The sequence below is a fragment of the Zalophus californianus genome, chromosome 4 (genome assembly GCF_009762305.2).
Source record: "Zalophus californianus isolate mZalCal1 chromosome 4, mZalCal1.pri.v2, whole genome shotgun sequence".
Taxonomy (NCBI): domain Eukaryota; kingdom Metazoa; phylum Chordata; class Mammalia; order Carnivora; family Otariidae; genus Zalophus; species Zalophus californianus.
The window spans coordinates 92,699,890-92,720,129 of NC_045598.1; the positions used below are offsets into that span (position 1 = coordinate 92,699,890).

General features: G+C 58.0%; 1 protein-coding gene across 7 annotated transcripts in view; it reads left to right on the top strand.

The window, feature by feature from the left end:
* The window catches only part of KCNC4 (potassium voltage-gated channel subfamily C member 4), a 42,227-nt gene that overhangs the window by 8,671 nt on the left and 13,316 nt on the right, over window positions 1–20,240 (top strand). For 3 of the 7 annotated variants that reach the window (XM_027575835.2, XM_027575843.2, XM_027575880.2), the window contains exons 2-3: window positions 3,610–4,546; window positions 6,588–6,791. In XM_027575835.2, the coding sequence (XP_027431636.1) occupies window positions 3,610–4,546; window positions 6,588–6,791 (1,141 nt within the window). Of the gene's footprint in view, window positions 1–3,609; window positions 4,547–6,587; window positions 6,792–9,216; window positions 12,668–12,724; window positions 13,952–20,240 lie in introns of those variants that run through there. The other 4 variants (XM_027575886.2, XM_027575851.2, XM_027575870.2 and 1 more) reach the window with 4 other exon arrangements.

Below are 20,240 nucleotides of genomic sequence, written 5' to 3' on the forward strand. Positions count from 1 at the left end.
CCGTTCATACAAGCAGTTTTCTGCTTGGGCAGTTTTGCCTTCCGGCCAAACCTATGCCCTGTGTCCTCAGGCCGTGGAAAGAACTGACCACTTCCGCCATGGGAAGGAACCAGAGCAAGTCACTCCTCCCCCAGCCTCAGTTTCTTGGGTTGTAAAACGGCAGAAAAGGATGAGCTTCCAGGACGCTTTGCTTCTAAAAAGCAAGGACTTTGTGATTTTTCTGGCTCCAGATTGTAGCGAGGGACAGGTACGAAGCACGCCATTTACCTAGTGAGGGCCCGGGCCAGGGTGAGGGACCTAGGCCGTCGGACCCCAGGGCTCCTTAGCTCTTTGCGCTCGCTCTCTGCTCGGCAGGGGCCGATGGGAAGGAGGCGCGGGCACCCCGCCGGCTATAGCGGAGAGCCTTGCAAGGGCTGCTCCGGAGGCTCCAGCTCCAGGCCTTGATGCCTACATGGGGTGATTTTGCAGTCACCACCTCCTTCCTTGGCCCTTTATTGTCCTCAGAAGCCCTCAATCAAAAGAGTGGGAGGAAAGAAGCAGTGTCCCTACCACCAGAGGGGAAGACCTGGTGAAGTGCCTTGATCCCGCTTGCCTAGGACCACCACTTACGATATAACTCAGTTTGGGAATAACTTCGGGGAGAAAAGGAATAACTGGGGCCCCGAAGGGGGACCTGTAACCTCGGGACCCACGTGTGGCAGCGTGCCAGAGCCCAGATGCCTGCATCTGTCACAGCTCAGCCTCAGGTCTGTCTGTCTCCACGGGGCGGGAGGGCTTTCTGGGGCCTGCCTGCCACCAGCTGCCAACCCTGGAGAGGTCACACGAAGGGGTCACCAAGGAGGAGTGGACTGTCCCCATTTGTTTGGTTAGAGGGCCAAGTGGAAAGAACTCTGAGTGGAGAGGCAGGAGACCTGGCCTCAGTTTGATCCTGAGCCAGTCATTTGCCCTCTTGTGCATCTGCCGCCCCTGAGAAATGGGCACCCGTGGGTGGCTACCCTTTCCCTGCCCCATTTTCCGGGAGGGCGGAGGTGAGCGGTATGAGTAAATAGACACGACAGTTCCGTGTTTTAAAAAGCACATCGAAAGTGAGTGAACACGTCGGGAATTCAGGGGTTGTCCCCTAACGTGGGAGGAGGAAGGAGCTTGGAAGGAGCTGGGCACACGGCGCTCCCCCCAACCCCCCGCCCTCTGCTCAGCCCCTTGGCAGCTCTTCCTGAACTTGTTTTTCCAAATCACTAATTAACTTCACGCTCGGCTCCCAGGCGGGCCAACTCTCCTGGCTAACTTTTCCTCGGAGAGAGTGAGCTCCTGCTTCCCATGCTTCCTGGCAGAGCCAGGATGTGCTGTCCCCACCCCTGACCACAACCCCCTCTGCTTCTGGGGATCGGGGTGGCCGTGCCAAGACTCTGGGTTTCCAGCATCTCCGCAGCCAGGGGACAGGTCCCTCCACCAGTTCATCTCTGGATGACCACGGAGAGCCCACAGGCTGGAGCCATTTGCCTAAGTTCCACATCAGCCTGTATTGCCTTGCTAGCCCATTTCTCAGGGAAGTAAAATGAGGTCAGAAAAGGAACTTGAAATTTACCTTCGCAGGAAAGCCCCAGACAGGAGGAGAAGCTCCAGGCAAAGCTGTTCAAGGAGGGAAAGTGTGATCCATGGCCTGCCACCTCCCTTCTCCTTCCTCACTCTATCTGATCGACCCATCCATGTTCAAGTATAAATAAGATGTCTTAGTGTATGATGGGTGCCTGTCTTAAGCCAAAGGTACACATCCCTCAGGGTGAAATAGCAGTCACCAGAGAGCTGGTGGGGGCAGTGCTGACGGTTCAGAGAAGACTTTCCTGGGTCTGTGAATTGATCCTGCCTGGGGGCTGGTGAAGACTTGTGTGGTGTAAAGAGAAGGTGCAGCCTCTGAAGTTAAACCATGCTGAGTTCAAGTCTGCTTTCCACCCCTTCCAGGCTGTGTGACCTCAGGCAAGCACAGAACCTCTCCGACTCTCAGTTCCCTGTCCGTAAAGCGAGATGATGGGGCTTACCTCACAGGCTCACAGGGAGGACCGAAGGCGGTAACATGTACTAAGTGCCCAGCTGTGCCAGGACAGAACAGACAGCTAATGGATGTCCGTTCCCAAGTTCTCTCCTCAGACCCGGTCCTGCTTCAGAAGCCCCGGAGATGCTGCTTCTTCATTTTCCCAGCTCCCCTTGTATTCTCCATTGGTGTTCGGCAGTAGTAATAGCAAGGCGTGCCTTCTCTCCCTCCCAGCGCAGACCCTCAGGGAGCAGGGCATCTCCCAGAGGCACCATTAGACAGGAGGCAACGCCATGGTCAGGTGGAAATCAGGGTGGGTCAGGCGTGGGGGTTGCCAAGTGGTCATGGGCCCACAGTCCTTCCTCATGCACCTGTTTGAAGCGCAGCCCTCTGCTCGGGAGGAAGCCGATCCCCACGCTTTGCAGGACGGGCAGCAGCAGGGGGCGTAGACCTCAGCAACAGGTACCCTGACAGTGGTGAATAACAGATGAAGGCTCCATAATTGGTGTTATCACACATGCATTTCCTCTCCATTCATAATGATTGGACACTTAAACCTCTGCCGCGCACTGCTGTCATCATTCTAGCTGAGATCCCAGCAGCTGTCTGGACCAGCCGCTGCCACACCCGATCTCCCCTGGGTGCAGTTTATTTTTTGTTGGAGCTCAGGTCCCAGGAAATGTCAGTTGACGGGAAGGGAAGGGGTGGTTATTCTGAGCAGACTCCCCCTGTCTCCTGCCACGGAGCATGCTGTCTTCTTTCAGATGCTTCTCATCGTCTGGGCAGTTGGCTGGGACATTCTAAACTGAGAGGTGGGGGAGAGGGGCTGGGATGTGGGGCTTGAGGAGGGGGAGTGGGTCATGGCTGGAGCTTAAAGACTCAGCTGGCAGAAAGAGGCCCAGGGTCATTCCCTCCAGCCCCCTGTCTCTGGGCATACCCCTAAAATGCAGCAGACCTCAAAACTTAGCGTGCCTCGGAATTACCTGGAAGGTTTCTTAAAACAGATTATGGGCCCCTCCGCCAGTATTTCTCATTCAGTAGGTTTACTCAGGGCCTGAGAATCTGCGTTTCTAACTAGTTCCCAAGCGATGCTGCTACTGGGCCAGGGCCTCACTTTGAGGACCACTGTCTTAAAGCCTAGTTACTCCAAGTGTAATCTGTGGACCAGCAGCCTCACGGGAGAGTTTGTTAGAAATGCAGAATCACGGGCGCTGCCTTCGACCTCCTGAATGAGAATCATATTTTACAAGATTCCCAGATGATTTATATACAGTTTGGGAAGCTTTGAGGCCTGGCAGGACTGCAGGGGCACGGAGCTAGGCAGGAGGGGCGGGGGGCAGGCAGCTGTCGTTCTCTGTCTATCTTCTCTGCACGGGGACGAAGACTGGGGAATACTGCCTTAAAACACCCAAGCAGATGGATAAAGGCCCTCTGAGGAGGGAGCTCCAGCCCCTGACTGCGTACCTTAATCCTGCCTCTCGCCACCTAACAACTGCCCGGTGGCCCCTGCCCCACCCCCCACCCACAGGAGGGCACCCAGCCTGCCCTGATAGCTGCCCCACTCTCCTCCCCGCCTGCAGGTGGTGGCCTTCGCCTCTCTCTTCTTCATCCTGGTCTCCATCACCACCTTCTGCCTGGAGACCCATGAGGCCTTCAACATTGACCGCAACGTGACAGAGATCCACCGGGTGGGGAACACCACCAGCGTGCACTTCCGGCGGGAGGTGGAGACAGAGCCCATCCTGACCTACATTGAGGGTGTGTGCGTGCTGTGGTTTACGCTGGAGTTCCTGGTGCGCATCGTGTGCTGCCCCGACACGCTGGACTTCGTCAAGAACCTGCTCAACATCATCGACTTCGTGGCCATCCTGCCCTTCTACCTGGAGGTGGGCCTGAGCGGCCTGTCCTCCAAGGCGGCCCGAGACGTGCTGGGCTTCCTGCGCGTGGTGCGCTTCGTGCGCATCCTGCGCATCTTCAAGCTCACGCGCCACTTCGTGGGGCTGCGCGTGCTGGGCCACACCCTTCGCGCCAGCACCAACGAGTTCCTGCTGCTCATCATCTTCCTGGCCCTGGGGGTGCTCATCTTCGCCACCATGATCTACTATGCTGAGCGCATTGGCGCCAGGCCCTCCGACCCGCGGGGCAATGACCACACCGACTTCAAGAACATCCCCATCGGCTTCTGGTGGGCGGTGGTCACCATGACGACGCTGGGCTACGGGGACATGTACCCCAAGACCTGGTCCGGCATGCTGGTGGGGGCGCTGTGTGCGCTGGCTGGCGTGCTCACCATCGCCATGCCCGTGCCGGTCATCGTCAACAACTTTGGCATGTACTACTCCCTGGCCATGGCCAAGCAGAAGCTGCCTAAGAAAAGAAAGAAGCACGTGCCCCGGCCGCCCCAGCTTGAGTCACCCCTTTACTGCAAGTCTGAAGAGACCTCGCCCCGGGACAGCACCTACAGTGATACCAGCCCCCCTGCCCCAGAAGAGGGTATGGTTGAAAGGAAACGGGCAGGTGAGACTGGGGGTTGGGAAGGAAAGCCACCTCTCCTCCAGTGGCCCAGGGAGTCCCCAGATGAGCCTCAGCCCTTGGAATTTGGGGTTGTGCTTTACTACGGGCTTCCCTGAGTATAAGATGTGCCTTTAAGGGTGCAAAGTATTGAGGCCCAATCTCTATCTTCTGGTGTTCCAGTCGTTTTCTGAACATCAGGGTTTGTGGAGTGAGTGTCCCACCCAATTTAGTCAGTGATGGACAGTGCACGGGTCCGTAAATTCCAGTACCACCTTGGCCACTGTGCTGTGTGACCTGAGACGAGTCACTTACCCTCTCTGATCCTCACCTGGTAAATGGGAATGATCTCCTTTTCCCAAGACGTTGATGAGACCCAAACAAATGACAGATATGAGAGGACTCTGAGAAGTAAAAACCACTTTACAAGCATCAGGCACTGTCGTTATTAGCTAGAGAGCCCAGCAGCTGTTCTTCCAAGGTGCCTCAATGCATGAATCATTTCTTTCCAAACACTGGAGTCTGATGTCTCTTGGCCTAATAAATGTGATAACGTAACAGCAGTGGGAGGCTGCCTTCTGTTCAGCACAAGTCTAGATTGAGTCCTGGGCTCAGGGTTTAACATGGGAGGGGAGGGAACCAAGAGCGAATAGCCCAGACAGAATCGGGCAGGGGCAAAGGAAGTGTGGAAGAAATGGCACCTGCATCCTGGAAGGGGGAGGGGCTGAGGGCCTGGATCCTGTTCTGCAAGGATGGGAAAGGCCACCCCTGCAAAGTTTGCTTCCACCTGAGTCAAGAGATGGGAAAGGAAATCAGCTTAACCCACAGCAACTTGGAGTTAGGTTGGAGAGCAGGAACCTAAGGGTTAGGTATGGGGTGGGCTCCCGAGGAAGGTCTGGGATTCCTAGTCTGGGGAGCCCTTGGATGCCAGGCCATCTGGGAGCTGGGGTGGGCCAGGAGACAAGGATAGCAGCTTCTGGCCAAGCTCTGGGGGCAAAGTGGGACTTCGTCCTCCAGGGTGGGGTGCCTGACTCGAGACACTCACCTGGCCTGTTGGTGGGTGCCCATTGTATATGCTGGGGCTACTCACTCCCTGGGGTCACTTGGGGGCCGGGGTCTTCGAGAGACCTTGATGGAACAGCACCCTTCAGTCTCCCCCCTTCTCCCCCATCGTAGTGGTACCCCCTTCCCTGATCCCTGAATGTAAATCTCCCAGCCAGTGCCCCAGGAAATTTGAGCTGTACCCTGAGACCCATTCAGAGTTCAGAGGGAAACCTAGTATCAGAATGGACAAGCTCCTGCCTGTCCAGCTCCTCGTTGCACACTTACCAGGGCCCCATCAGCTATGCCTCAGCCTGACTCTTAACTGCTTGGCCATGGTCAGGGCATCCTGAGGCCCTGCCTTCAGACCGAGCGGGCCCCTCCAGAGCCGAGGGCCCCTCTGCACTGCCACCTGACGGAGGCCGGGGGGTTGGGGCTCAGAGCCCACAGCAGTGGGAGCTGTGTTGGAGCCTCTTCGGTATAGGGTCTTCCCCAGACAGCTGAGCCCCGAGCAGAGGGCTCCGAATCCTTCAGGCACTTGACAATGCCTTAGATGCCCAGTGAACAAGAGTGACTCAGGGGGCCCAGGGAGATGGCTGTGGAAGCCACTTTCTTGGTTTAACCCTGATGGTGCCAGCCCTCATCCCACCAAACCAGGCGTTCTCTGAGGGAATGCAAACTCATCCAAGTGTCAGCCTGAGCCAGACCCAAGGAGGAAGCAGAGTGTGCCACCAGCCTCGGGCTAATCCCCTGGGGCAGCCTGCAGCAGGCAGATTTCAGGAACCCCTGCTTAGGGTATCTGCGGCTCCGTGTCCCAGGAAAGATGCTAGGCCAAGGCTGAGAGGGAAGCAGGTGCCCCCTGTCCCCTGGCTCTCCCAGGGAGAGGCCAGGCCCCCTTGGGTTGGGGAAGTGACACTCTAGGTCCGGGATCTGACACCCCAGGCAAGCCCAGGAGGAAGGCCTGGGCAGCCCCTCACACAGCCTCCTTTCTGTCTGCCCCCTTTAGACTCCAAGCAGAACGGTGATGCCAATGCGGTGCTGTCAGACGAGGAGGGAGCTGGCCTCACCCAGCCCCTGGCCTCTGCCCCCACCCCTGAGGAGCGCCGGGCCCTGCGACGCTCTGGCCCCCGGGACAAAACCAAGAAGGCAGCTGCCTGCTTCCTGCTCAGCGCCGGGGACTATGCCTGTGCTGATGGTAGTGTCCGGAAAGGTATGGCTCCCCAGGCCGGGCAGGTGGAGAGCCCCCAGGGAGCTGAGTCTCCCCAGTGTCCCCCACAAAAGTTGAGGTCCCCTCCTTCCCTGAGGCCTTGGCCACCATCTCCTCTGTCTTGGACGTGTCCCCACTTTTAAGATAGGTACCCTGACCTCCCGGTCCCTGGATTAGAAAGGCCTCAGGCATCCCCCAGCGGTACACAGAGCCCAGCGCCCCCCACCCCAGATACCCACAGGGAAGACAAGCCCTAGAAGGTAAGGGGATACCAGATCAGGGGCCCCTGCCTTTGCCCTCCACTTGATTACCACTTCTCCCCCTGGTTCCTGCTGCGACCTTGAGGCCTGGCCCCCCAGGGTCAGTGCCACACTTTCCCTAGACCTCCCTGAAACACAGCTAAGGTTTCCCAAGTGAGTAATCCCGAGAGATGCCAACAACATTCAGGAGTCAGGGCAAGAATGAGCTGCTGCCGTGAGGTCTTTGGAGAGCCTAGCACAGGCCCTATCTCCTCCGTCCTGCACGCGGGGGTGGGGTGGGGTGGGTCCAGGGGCCCAGGAGGGGCCGACCCAGCTCTGCAGGCCTCTTGAGGCAGAGCCAGAGGGTGACCAGGAGGTGGGGATGGGGGTAGGGGTAGGTAGGGAATATGTGTCCCTCTGAAGTATGCTCTGAAGGATTTGGAGGGTTCAAGGAAGTAGCCTCTTCTCTCCGGTAGGGGAAGGCTGAAATTCTGTCAGCAGGCCCCAAGCTGTGGCAGAAGCTGGGCAGCAGAGCTGGGGATTCCTTGCCTGCAAAAAGGGAGTCAGAAATGACCGAGGATGGTTGAGGGCCAGTAGTGGCTGAGAACAGGAGTCTCGTGAGCAGGTGCTCCTGCCCAGCTCCTCATCCCTTTTTTGTCTTTTGTGCCCTGTCCCTGTGACATAACCTGCCTAAACTCTTAGTTCCAGGATAAACCTTGCCTCCCTGCCTCCGTCCCCCTGCAAAAAAAGCTTATCCCTGGGTTCTCAGGTTACTTCTTAACCTGCCCTCTTTTACCCAAATTTGCCTCCCCCCAACCCCTGCCAAACTTCTCACTATCCCCAAACTCCAGACCAAGTCTGGGTTGAGTGAGGTGGGGCAGTGGCTGCTACAGGATTAGCCTGTGATGCCTCTGTCCCCCCAAGGATGTCCCCTGGCCTGCCCATCCCATGCAGCCTGCAGGGCACCTTCCCAGCCCCTGTTCCCATGGGATCCCTGACCCTAACCAGGCCCTGAGAGGTATGTCCCGCTCTGCTGGACATATGTCCTGCTGGGTGGCAGCAGCGGGGGCAGCCATCTGGCAGCTGGAAGGAGATGGGCCCAGAGGCCCCAGCTACAGGGCTGCAGATGGAAGGTCCTCAGAACACTCACACCATCTCCTGCGTCCCTCTGGTCACCCCATCCTCTGCGTGCCCCAATCCTTGGGCTCTGGATGTGCCGGTCCCTCCTGCCCCCCATCACAAACACACGGAGGCTTCTACTGTGTCCTGGTTTAGACCCAGAGACTTGCTTTGGCTGGAGTATGCTAAGTGATGGCCCAGAATGTGGGGCAGGGGGGACCCCACCTCCCATGTAGGACTTGAGCGGAGTGCCGAGCACCCCAGTTTTCACGCTGTTATTGGCAGGGGCTCAGTGGTGTGAAGGTGCAAGTCAGGAGGGACCGTGAGGTCCTGGGGACTGGGTCACACCCAAGGGCAGGGGTCGCACGTGTGCGTGCATGGGCTGGAGAGTCTGAATCGCACACAGCGCCAGATCCCTCTGGGTGCTTGTGTGGCCCGGCTGTTTTATTTTCAAGATGCCTCCACACTGCTTCTTGGCAACAAGCATGTAGCTCAGCCAATTAGAGTGACCTTCGAGAAGGAACAGGTGGGTTGCCGGGAAACAGGCCCTGCTAAGCAAGCGTGGCAATTAGCATCGCCAAACTCCCAGTAAGCACTCGGCAACTTTCCCCGTGCCAGACCATGCCTCCCTTCTCTGCACTCGGGCTCCGTGTAGGACCTGGAGCGGGGAGCCCGGGGCTCCTTCAGCCATGGGCACAGACCCCATGGTTAGCCTCCGGCTGCCCAAGTGTCAGAGTGTGAACTTCCTGGGAGGACGGGGACCAGTGCTAATCAGGGCTGCTTAGGATTGAGAAGTCTGCTGGAGGCTATGGGGTCTTTGTGTGGCTGGCGGAAACTTACCTGGGGACAGTGACAGGGCAGAGATCAACTGTGGGTCCCTGAGGTCTGTCCTCTGAGCCTAGGTGACCTGGAAGCCAGGGAGAGTCAGGGAGCCTTCTCCAGGCGGGCCAGACCCCTTCAACCAGCAAGGGGCTGCCTGCCCTGCAGGGTCCCCCCGGAGCATGGATCCCACGGAGCTGCTCAGATGAGGAGCCATGCCCCTCTGACCCAGGTGCCTTTTCTTCACCAAGCCTGTGCAAAATCCCGGAGTCTAGACAACATAGCTGGAGCAGCAGGAACCAGTCTGGGGCTGTCTCCACTGGCATCGAGATACAGCTCACCCTACCCTCCAAGAAAGCGCCTGCTCTCCCACCCCTTCCGCCCTCTCACCAGCCCTCCCCCTGGGCCCCTGGCCCCTTAGCCGCGCCCTCAGCTCTCCCCACCTCTGGGCGCACACCTCTGGGCGCTTACATGCCCTCCAGCCCTCATTCCTCCGGAGGTCCCGTGGGAGCCGAGCAGGAGGCAGGACAGCCCAGGCCCCCGAGCCTCTCCTCCACAGCACCCAGCTCCCCAGAATGTTCAGCTCTGGAGCCGGAGAGCAAGGGGGGAGATCACTCCCAGGGCTCCTCTCGCACCGATCTCCCGCCTCCCTGTCCTGAGCCGGAGCTGCCGGCACCCCCGGGACCTCTGCCTCTGGGCCTTTCCTCCCCTCAGGGTCCCACCTTCATCATGGCAAATGCATTTCCATTCCTCGTGGCCTTTAGTCAGTAACCAGCCTGCGACTGACTATCTCTGTCTGTCTGTCTGTCCATCCCACACCCAGGCCAGCAAAGAATAAGGCTATCCTGTGGGGCACGCCCATCTCTGCTGGTGTGCGGGGAGCTAACTGGTCAGGGGAGCGGTGCCCCCCTGGGAGAGGAGGCCTGATGCTCTCCAGCTCTGGTCTGGTGTGCAGGTGGGGTCCCTAGGGCCCCACGATTGGCTGCCTAGGCACGGGAATGCCCTCGTCTCGGGAGTGACATCCGGCGACGGCAGAGCCCGGCATCCCATCTGCACCCCAGCAGCTGTATCTCTCCCGAGCTGCTTTCTCTGCTTCCACGAGTTTTTCTTCCCTCCTTCTCCTGCTGCCTCAGACTCCCAGCCCTGCCTGAGTCACCTGCCGCTCCCACCCAGCCTCTGCGCTCTGGATTGCTGCCAGAACCGGAGACTCATCTAATTTCTATAATTAAGTGTATTCATTTACCTAACGAGCCTGGGAGCACAACAGGTTTGTGAGTCACTGAGGGAGCAGGGGTGCACCCTGGGCAGGGGCAGCCGAGGGGAAGTGTGGGGACAGCCATCCCGCCCCCTCCCGCTCCTGCGCAGGCACCCTGCCTCTCCCAGGCAGGGCAGGGCCGGGCTGGGCCAGGCTGCAGGTGGCCCCTCTCCAGCAGCGAACCAGGGGAGGCTCTCCAGGCCCCCTTGGCCCCAGGAACGCAGAAGGCCTCGGCCAAGACATTTCCTGTTTACCTGATGGGAATTAGACCTGACAGTGGAGCCGTGCGCCTGGCAATTTTTAGAGTCAGATTATGCAACTTTGAAGAGGGAATGACTAAGGTCCATATCTGCTCCTTTCAGGGTGGGCAAAGATAGGAATGGCAAGACAGCATTCAGGGACTTAGCAGGAGGCTGCGGAGTCTGGAGGCCGCCCCGAAAGGTGAACTGGGCAGAAAGGTCAGATCATTTCATGAGAGTTGGGTGTTGTGAAAAGCCTGTGCCAGGAGCACCCCCTTTCAGTGCCCTCTGTCTTCAGCCTGGGGCAGACACAGGAATGTGTCTTACAGAGAAGTCTGTCCGCAGTGGGTCCTGGGATACCCCAGCCCTGCTGTGGTCCATGGAGCCTGTCTCCTGCTTGCTCTCAGAATGAAATGTCCCCCTAAGAGGTGAGAAAATACAGGGGCATCCATGTGACCACCCTTCAAGAGGGGACGGGCCCCTTCAAGTGACAGGGACAGGGAAGCCCTGTGGGGCAGGATGGAGACTCTAGGTGCCCTCTCACAGCCGGCCCTGGGGGCCCAGCTGCTGCTTCTTGGTGAGGACACATTCGGTCCTGTCCCCATAGGGCTCCCTGGCCCCGGGGTCCTGGCCCCGGCGGGGACATGATGAGCTAGGTGTCCCGTTTGGCGTGGACACCACAGCTCTTCTGTGCTCGGGCTTGCCTCCCTGGCTCAGGGAGCTGAGGCGGCTATTTCTGTGGCGGCCCTCAAGTTGTCAGGAGTCCAAGTTTCCACGGCACCCACCTCCTCCTTCCCTCTCTTCCCTCCCACAGGGATGGGCATGCTCATGGCACCCCTCTGGTGGGTACAGCTGTCCCTGGGCGACATGATGCGGGAGTGCCAGGCGGGAGCCCCTGGTGCCTTGGGAGATGGGCTCCCGCCTGTCCCCGCACCGGCTCTCTGGCTTCTGTAGGGGAAACACAGCACCTAGCTAACAGGACAGCTGAGGAGGCTGTCCGCCCCAGCTACCTCTCAGGACTTCTGGGCCTCCCAGGGCCCTGCCTAGGGAGGTGGCTGCCTGCATGGGCCTCAGCTTATCCAGACCTGGGGCCTCCTGCCTCAGGGGAAGACTCTCTCTTCCACCTATAATCTGAGAGCACAGTTTGCTTTATGTTGCACGTGGACTTGGACCTGTACCCGTTACTTTGTCTCAGAGAAACCTTTCCCCCACAGCTGGGGCCCACTCCCTCCTGGCAGAGCAGGGAAGCTGCCCAATTAGGAGCTGTTAACCTTACTTACTGTTAACAGCCATAGAGGCCATTTCTCAACCCCCAGGGCTTCTGGGTGGAGCTATGAGCTGGAACCAGGGGGGGAAGACGTCTGTTCAGCTTAGGCCCAGGAGTCAGAGGGGAGACAGAGTACCAGCCCGAGAGCTGGGGCTCCAGGAGTCACCCCTTGGGCCCCAGGCTGCCCTTTCCCAGAGCCCCCTGGGAGAGGAGGGCCTCCTCTGCCCTGGCCAATGTATCACCCCCAAAATGCCTGCCCCTCACAGCAGCCTCCTTCCCTGCCCTTCCTGTGCCCCCACTGGGAAGGTGGGAGAAGGGAAGGCCCACGCCACTGACATTCCAGGCTGAGGATGGGATGCCGAGAAGGGCTCACTGAGCAGTTGGGTTTCTCAGTAAGATGCTCTTTTCTGGCTTTGTCTCCTGAGATGGACACATGGGGCCTCCCTGACCTTACCCTTCAGTATCTACCCTCCAGCTGTTCCAACTGTTCCCGCCAGGTTGAGGAAGGGGGGCTGGGCACATAAGGCAGCACACTCAGGAGCCTTCTTCACTAGCCGGCCGGGGCCAGTGGGATGGCCCCAGCTAGTGATGGCGGGTGGAGCTATGTTGGGGAGGGGAGCCCAGGAACCTCCCCCACTGCACCCGTGCCAGGCTGCGGGGTTGTGGTCCCTCCGCCCACTGCACTGGAGTTGCGAAGACCCGAGGGCTAGGGATTCCTGGAGCTCCTTACCTGAGCAGGTATAGAGATAAAGCTGTAACATGACCTAGGAGTCACTTGGCCTAGCTCTGGGTAGGCAGCTAGGGGCTGCAGGAGGGGCTCCCCCCATTCCCTGACCCATCCCTGCACTTCCTGGCCTCTTTGCCCCGGGTGCCCATGCCTTCCAGCTCTGCTCCTGGCCTTGTCCTTAGCCCACAGGCTGTGGGTCCGCAGCTGGCTTCCTTCTAACATCTCATTCTTTGTTTCTCCCTTTCTTTTGCTGAACTCCTTGCCCCCCCAGAAGGCAATGTTGAGCCGAAAGAGTGCGTCCCAGTGTCTCACACCTGTGCTCTTTAAACACAGAGACCTGCCAAGACGCCCTCTCGCCCAGCTATGCCCAGGCTGAAGTCCTCACCCTCTCTTAAGCGGCACCAACGTGAGAGAGGCAGGCAGACAGACAGAAAGCCAAAGGCTTAGGGAAACTCTGGAACCCTGGCAAGAATCTTTCGCTGGGAAAGACTCAGAGATCCTTGTTTGCACAGGACTGACGGAAAACCTCCCGTGTGACCCTCTGGGCCCAGAGCCATCTGGGTCCGATGTTCTGTTCTGTTGTACATTGAAGAGATATATATGCACATATAGTATCTATATTCATACATACTATACTCTTGTGTGTAGTGCACGTGCTACTGGTGGTCTGTCTTCTTTGTTAGGCTGTGTCTCCCTGAGCCCGGGCCCCACCCCTAGGCCTCCCCCAGCCCTGTCCCCTTTCCCCTTCACTGACTCCTTGTTTCTGCTGAACACGTATGTGGAATGTCCCAGGAAAAGAGCATCTGGGAATGGCCAGTCCCACTGGGGGATCCCAGGCTAGACTTGCCCTCTTGGGGTTGTTGCCCCTGTGGCCAGTGGTCTGTGGAAGGCCCGCTTGCCCGCTGGGGTCACTGCTCCACAAGCCCCAACCCACCCCAGATTGGGGTTCTACCTCCCACCCTCGCCCCAGTTTGGGGGGACTTCCAAGGGGCTCCTCTGCAGCTTCTCCCACTCCTTCCTCCACCTTACCTCTGTCCTGGACTGAGGGGGGAGCGTTTTGTCTTTTTTTATTTGGGGGGTTTTGTTCTGTCTCCTTCGTCCGTTTGTTTTCAAAGATGCTGCTGGGCAGACGGGCAGGGAAGAGGTCTGTCCGCCCATCCGGCTCAGGGGTCTGAGAAGGGGAAGCCTCGGGCGAGTGGAGACCAGTTGCAATACTGTACTTCCTGGCCGGTGGCCAGAGGACCGTGCAATAGCAGAGGCCAGGTGACCCCTTCGACCTTGGCCTCTGCCCCTCCTGCGGCCCTCCCTCCCCACTCCCCCGCCCTGCCCCTCCCTAGTGTTGGTCAGTCCTTTTCTAAAGCTGTCCCCTCGTGTGTGTGTGTGTGTGTGTGTCTGAGGCATGCCTAGGCCGGGCCTTGCTGCCCTGTCTGCATGCCTTCCACTGTCATGCTGTGCTCGAGCCCCAATAAAGACATCTGGAGCATCCTGCTGCTCCTGCCACGAGTGACCGCCTCCGCCTCTCCTTTCTGGCTCTGTGTCTGTGGGGACATCCCCGGGCTTCCACCCCAGCACCTGAGAAATGCAGCACACTTCTATCATAGCCCGGCCCCCCCCCCCCCCCCGCCAGGAAACATCGATACCTAGCCACCCCTGCATCTGCATTCAGAGCTAGACACGAATGCTATGCTCGGTGAGGAGAAAGGATTGCCTGGGGTCCGGAAAGGAAAACCCAGGATCGCCCCCCCCCCCCCCCCCCCCCCCCCCCCCCCGCTCCCAGGCAGCATTCTGGTCTCTGCTGTTGCCCCCTTAAGCCCCATCGTGGCACGGAAGGACAGAGGCATTTGGAAGGAGTTCTCCTGTATTCCTGCTTGTTTCTGCGGGGGGGTCTCCTCCCTGCAATTGCGCCAGTTCTATGTGGGCCAAGGCCCTGGGGATGCCTCAGTCACCGCGACGACTGGGTGGCTAATGAACTGCCGACAAGGGAGCGGTGGCACATCCGGGACCACTGAGGGATGGGAAAGAGCCAAATCCTGGGCCCAGAGAGGATGGGGGTCATGGTACGTGATGGTGACACACGGTCCCTCACTGGGCTTTCCCCGCTCACTCACGTGGGGGCACGTGCAGGGCTGGCTCCCAGGCATGCGGCCTCATGCTCAGCTGTCACCATCTGGAAATCATGGAAGAAGGGGCCCTGCGTGTTCATTTTGCACTGGGCTTTGGAAACCATGCAGCCACGTCTGCCCAGGCATAAGCGAGGGTTCTAGGGCCTCAGTTCAAAGTCTGGATTCAAGGCTCGCCACATGCTAGCTGGGTGACTTGGGGGCAGCTCACCGAGCCTCTCTTTCCCTGCCTGGAGAACGGGGATCACAACAGCCCTGATTTCGGACACAGTGAGTGTACAGACTTGGCCCAGGGCCCTAGGTGCGTATATGACACACGGTGGATGCCCAGCAAGTGTTAGTCTCTCCTCACCCCTGCTGTAGCTCTCAGGCCTTTGTCCACAGACTTCTAAGCTCTCCTCTGTGTCCGGTCCCACCAAGAAAGGACAAGAGCACACTGGGGGGCGGGGGGGTGAGGGAGGGCAGAGCCAAGAGGGACAGAAGAAGTGAGGGGAAGCCTGCTCCCGAAGCGCGAGAGAAAATCGGGCTTGGAGCTGGAGACAGCTGAGGCAAAGCAATGGCAGGCAGCCAGTTGTCAATTAAAGATAAGATCTCCTCCGGCAGTGGAGGGCAAGTAGAGAAGTAGAGGCCGCACCCCCCCCCCCCCCGCCCCCCGCCAGCCCAGAGAAAGCCATTTGCAGCCAGGCTCGCCTCAGAGAAGCCTGGCCTGGCGATAATGGGACGGGATGCTCTGCTGGCTCGGTAATGATATTACGCAGCAGGGCCCACGTCCAAAATGGCTGTTTTCTCGTTTTGTTTTTTTGTAGATGAGTGTGGAACCATTTCCCGGTCAGGGGCCAAGAACCAGCAAACAGCCCAGGGGTACCAGATGCCAGGATGGCCCTGAGGGGACCCAAGGAGATGCAGCTGGGGTCCCTGGTGACAGTCTGATGACAGACTTCTGGAGGGGAGAGGGGCAGCGCACAGGGGCAGAGAGCTCAGTGAGAGAACAGACCACCCCTCCGCCTTGCCTCACAGAAACAGTGGACAGTGCGGTCAGGGAAGAAAGGCTGTGGCTTCCTCAAAAAGCAGGAGCCCAAACTAGGGGGCTGGTTAAGAGAACAGGACACCAGTGTCCAAAACCGACTTTGGGAGTCAGACAGACTCAGCTAGAGTCCCGGCTCCATGACTTCCTAGTTGTGTGACCTGAGGCAAGTTACTTAACCCCTGTGAACCTTTGTTTCCTCACCTGTCGAATGGGAGTGAGGATAGCACCCACCTCACAGAGCTGTTGGCAGAGTTCAGTGAACGCGCCTCTAAAGCCCTGGGCACAGTGCCCAGCACAGAATCCTTGCCTCCAGATATTGGGGGGCAGGGGGAGTGTTGTGGAGTGACTCACCCCAATAGCCCACCCCAATTTGGTTTATGGCCTCGCCTTCTGAGTAAGTGCTACGAATTAGCCTCATTCTGGTAAAGCCCTTCTCTTCTTGGGGAGAAGGCAGAGTGGACTGCTAACACTTACGAGTGCTGGGCCATGCATCCTACACTCTTAAAAACACATTCGGGGATTGGTGTTCTCATTCTCCTTGTTTCACGGAGAAAACTACAGTACAGCCATGTGGGGTTCATCTCTCCGAGGTCACACAGCCAATGAGTGGCAGAGCTAGGATTCGAACCCAAGCTGTCTGCCTCCACGAGTCCAGGGCTTTGCTGCTTTTTAAACAGAATGGGGCTTCTAAGTCGGAACCACAAGGGTAGGGGTTTGTGCTTTTATTTATTTATTTATTTTTAAAGATTTTATTTATTTATTTGACAGAGAGAGAGAGAGAGAGACAGCGAGAGAGGGAACACAAGCAGGGGGAGTGGGAGAGGGCGGAGCAGGGAGCCCGATGCGGGCCCGATCCCAGGACCCTGGGATCATGACCTGAGCCGAAGGCAGACGCTTAAACGACTGAGCCACCCAGGCGCCCCAGGGATTTGTGCTTTTAATGTTTTTCATTTCTTTCATCTCAATTGATTCTGATAGCAAAGGTATTGTTTTCCCTTTTTACAGATAACCGAGGATTGAGGCAGTGAGTGATCTGGTGGTGCCTGCCTGCCCCCCCCCCCAGACACACATAAAAGAGGACATCATTAATTAATTAGCATAACACCCAACTCAGAATTATTGGTTCCTTCCTCTGGGTTGCAGAGTTTTATTGTCTGAGGCTCAGAAGGGGCTGACAGGGATGGGGTCCGGTCTGGAGACCCCAGTTACAGCAGGAGTGGCTCAGCCTAAAGAAGAAACGGGATCCCCATCTAAAGTGTTTGATGGGCATCCGAGGGGAAGTGGTTTTAGCTTATTTTCTGATCCCAGAGAGCAGACCTGGGACCAATAGGTGGAAATGTTAGGAGGACAGTTCGGGGTCAAATAAAGAAGGACCTGACTTTTTGTTTTCCTCGCTATTACAAATTTCACACACGGTATTGAAAGCATCCCATACCAAAGCAACAGGGAAGGAAGGCCCCATCACCCTCGCGTAGTCCTACGCTCCTCCTTGGGAGGTGACACTGTTAACATCTGGTCTTGGTCTTTCCAGGCCTTGGGAAAAAGAGAAGCTTTCTAAGAACTGCCAAATAGGAATGGCCGCCCTGTGGGCATGAAATTCCCGTCCCTGGAAATGTCTGGAGAGCCACTGGGTGGTCATGCGCCAGGGTTCGTGGGAAGAATTTCTGCTGGGCGTGGAAAGTGGATTTAGAAGACCTCTCCCGGTTCTCACACATTCTGCCTGGGGGCTTGGGGGTGGCACCACGCAACCCTTAGGAGTGCAGGCAGGTCCAGAGCCCAGGTCTTCCTAACAGGACCGGGATAAACTCCTCTCCCAGCATGATTTTCCTCCAAGTCCTTTACTCTGGTGGGGAACTCCCTGCTAGTCTGCCTCTTTCCAGCCAGTCATGGGTTGTATGCCAGGGCAGAGACTGACATTTGCGGTGCATCTGGGCCGATGACTCGGTTGATACCCTGGGCTTGGGCTGACAATGTGTAGCCGGCACCCGCCCCTACAGCCTCCCGGGGCCCTGACAGCCTTCTCACCTTGAGCACCTGCCTTTCTTGCCAGGCTCTGGGCCTTTGTGGGATCGACACAACAGGTGGCCCAAGAGCTGGCCCAGTCACCCGGGGCTGTGGTCACCACACCTAAGCCCCGGACAGCGTGTGTCGCTCTAAGGGCCACAAGGGCTGCCAGGGAGGCTGGGACCCTGCTCTCTCCTGGGGAGCCTCAGCTGGGCCTGGCCACAGCATCACGGGCTGAGGAGAGGGAACCAGAAGGAGAGCTGTCGTGGCTCCAGGTCAGAGGGGTCAGAGGCCTTCTGCTGTTGGTGCTGGAAGCTTCTCCTTTTCTCACAGGGCTGAGGGACCAGGCTGCACCCCTCCTCCTTCCCTCACTCCCGGTCACCAACATTACCTGCCTTTAGGGCTGTTCCCTAAGAGTCTCCCTGAACTGCAGGGCTCTGCTTTTTGCTGAATTAGGGTCCCTCCTTCCCTCCATCAACAATTCCTGGTGTGGGGAGAGGGCGTGGCCAGAGGAGGTCCCTTCCTTTCTCTCTCTACACACTCTCCCCTAGGTGATCTCGTCCATGCCTACAGTCTGAAACACCTTCCAGGACCTGGTAACAGCCAGGTTCGTAGGTCCAGCCCAGAACTCTCCTCTCAACGCCATTCGTTCATTCAACAAATACATAGTGAGCTTCTTCTCTCTTTCCGGCCCTGCTTTCCATGTTGGGTGTACATCAGTGGCCAGAGGGCACAGCCCCCTCTCCTTCCCGCTCTCCACACCCACTCAGCTTGCCCGCTCAGGCCCTCCCAGGCACCTGCTCGTGACCCAGCCCCCGCCCTGACGCTGGACTCTGAGTTCACGGCTCTCCCTCTGTGTGCTACCACCATCCACCCCGAGGCTGAGCCAGAAACTGGGGTGTCGTCATTAACCCCTCCCTCATACCTTAATTCACTCACTCACTCACTCACTCACTCACTCACTCACTCACCACACATTAAATCTTTACCAAAGGCCCTTACTGCATCCTGGGGCACTGACAGTGAACCAGGCTAGCAGGATCCCTGCCCTCAGGGAGCTTACATTCCAATGTCATGGGGGAGACAGGCCAAAAGACAGTAGATTACAAAGCTATGTAATGATCTCTCCCATGCTCACTCCAACCCATTACAGTCCTGTCATTCCTGGCTCTGAAATACACCTCGCAAGCCCTCTACCTCTCATTCTTCCTCCCTGGCTCCCATCTGCCTTTCGACAAGCCCGTGTCCTCCCAGCAGCCAGATAGGGCTTCTTAAAATGAACACTAGGATCCTGTCACCTGGGCTTAAACCCTCCGTGTAGCCCGCACCCACCCCTACAGCCTCCCGGGGCCCTGACAGCCCAGATGCAGGGATTCCCACTGCATCTGAATAAAATCCGAACTCTGTCAACGTTAAGGGGGGCCCTCCCTGCCTCTGCCCTGTCACGCAGGCCTCTCTCCTCTCAGCTGCTGAGCCTTTCTTACACACACCGTCTCTTCCAGCTTTAGGGGAACACTGTGCCCACCTCACCGGACTCCTTTGCCCAGCTGAGTTCTCATCCCTCTGCTCTGGCTTTAAGTGTCACTTCTTGGTGCCCCTCTCCAGTGCTCCGGGCTGTCTCCTACCACTGCAGCTGGCTCATTTTCTCCCAGGGGCTTAGCACGCTTTGGAACAACCGATTTGTCTCTTGCCCGCCTCCCTGGAAGTACCTGGGGCCCAGCACAGTGCTTAGGGTCTCCGTAAATACTGTGTGAATGAATGAGCAGGCAGACCTTGGCCACGCCATGAGCAGCCACCGAACTATATCCTCTCCTTTTCCTCCAAGCTGTCTCCAGCTGGCTTCTGCACCTCACTTCTAGGGCATTCCTGGGAGTCCTTGGGGAGGAATGTGAAAGCTCTTCTCTTTACATTATGCATTTCCTGCCTGAGAAGCTGTCAGAATAATGAGAAGGGCTGTGAGAGAGGGAGGCGGAGAGGAGAGCTCTGGGAGCTCTTCCTGCTCTTCCTTCTGGAACTTGGCTTCCACCTGCTGTTTGGGGAACTTGTGCCGGCCCCCTCCCTCACCACGAGCTACCTGAGGGAGCTGATTCACCTTGGCTCCCCTCGGGGCCCTGTCCTGCATGGTAGGTGCTCCCCCTGGGACGCGGGAGTGAAGGCAGGCCGTGATGGAGGCGGGAGGGATGAAGGCGTGATGAAGAGGGAAAGACACGGCCGGCAGAGACAGAGGTTAGGGGAGGCAAAGAACACCAGTGGCCTGGCCCAGCGTGGCCCTCAAGCCGGTCCCCCTCCCCCGAACGCACTCTTTCTGGAACTCTGAGCCTCCTGGTCCGGCTCAGACCTCCGGGTGGGGCGGCGGGGGTCCTCCAGGGGCATCCTGAGCCTTCAGCTCCAGAGCCTGGGGCCACTGGGGTGTGACTACCCCTGAGGGGACCTCTGTAGGGACCAGAGCCTGGGATTCCTTAACTCGGGGGCAACTCCATTCCTTATACCCCTAGACACCCCCTCACACCTCTCCCCCCAGTTTCTCTCCTTTAGGCCCCAGTTCCAAGGACAATTACTTCAAATTCAGTATCAGTGATCACACGTTCAAATCCTACAAACAAGGGAAACACACAAAAACAAACTTTTCTCCATGC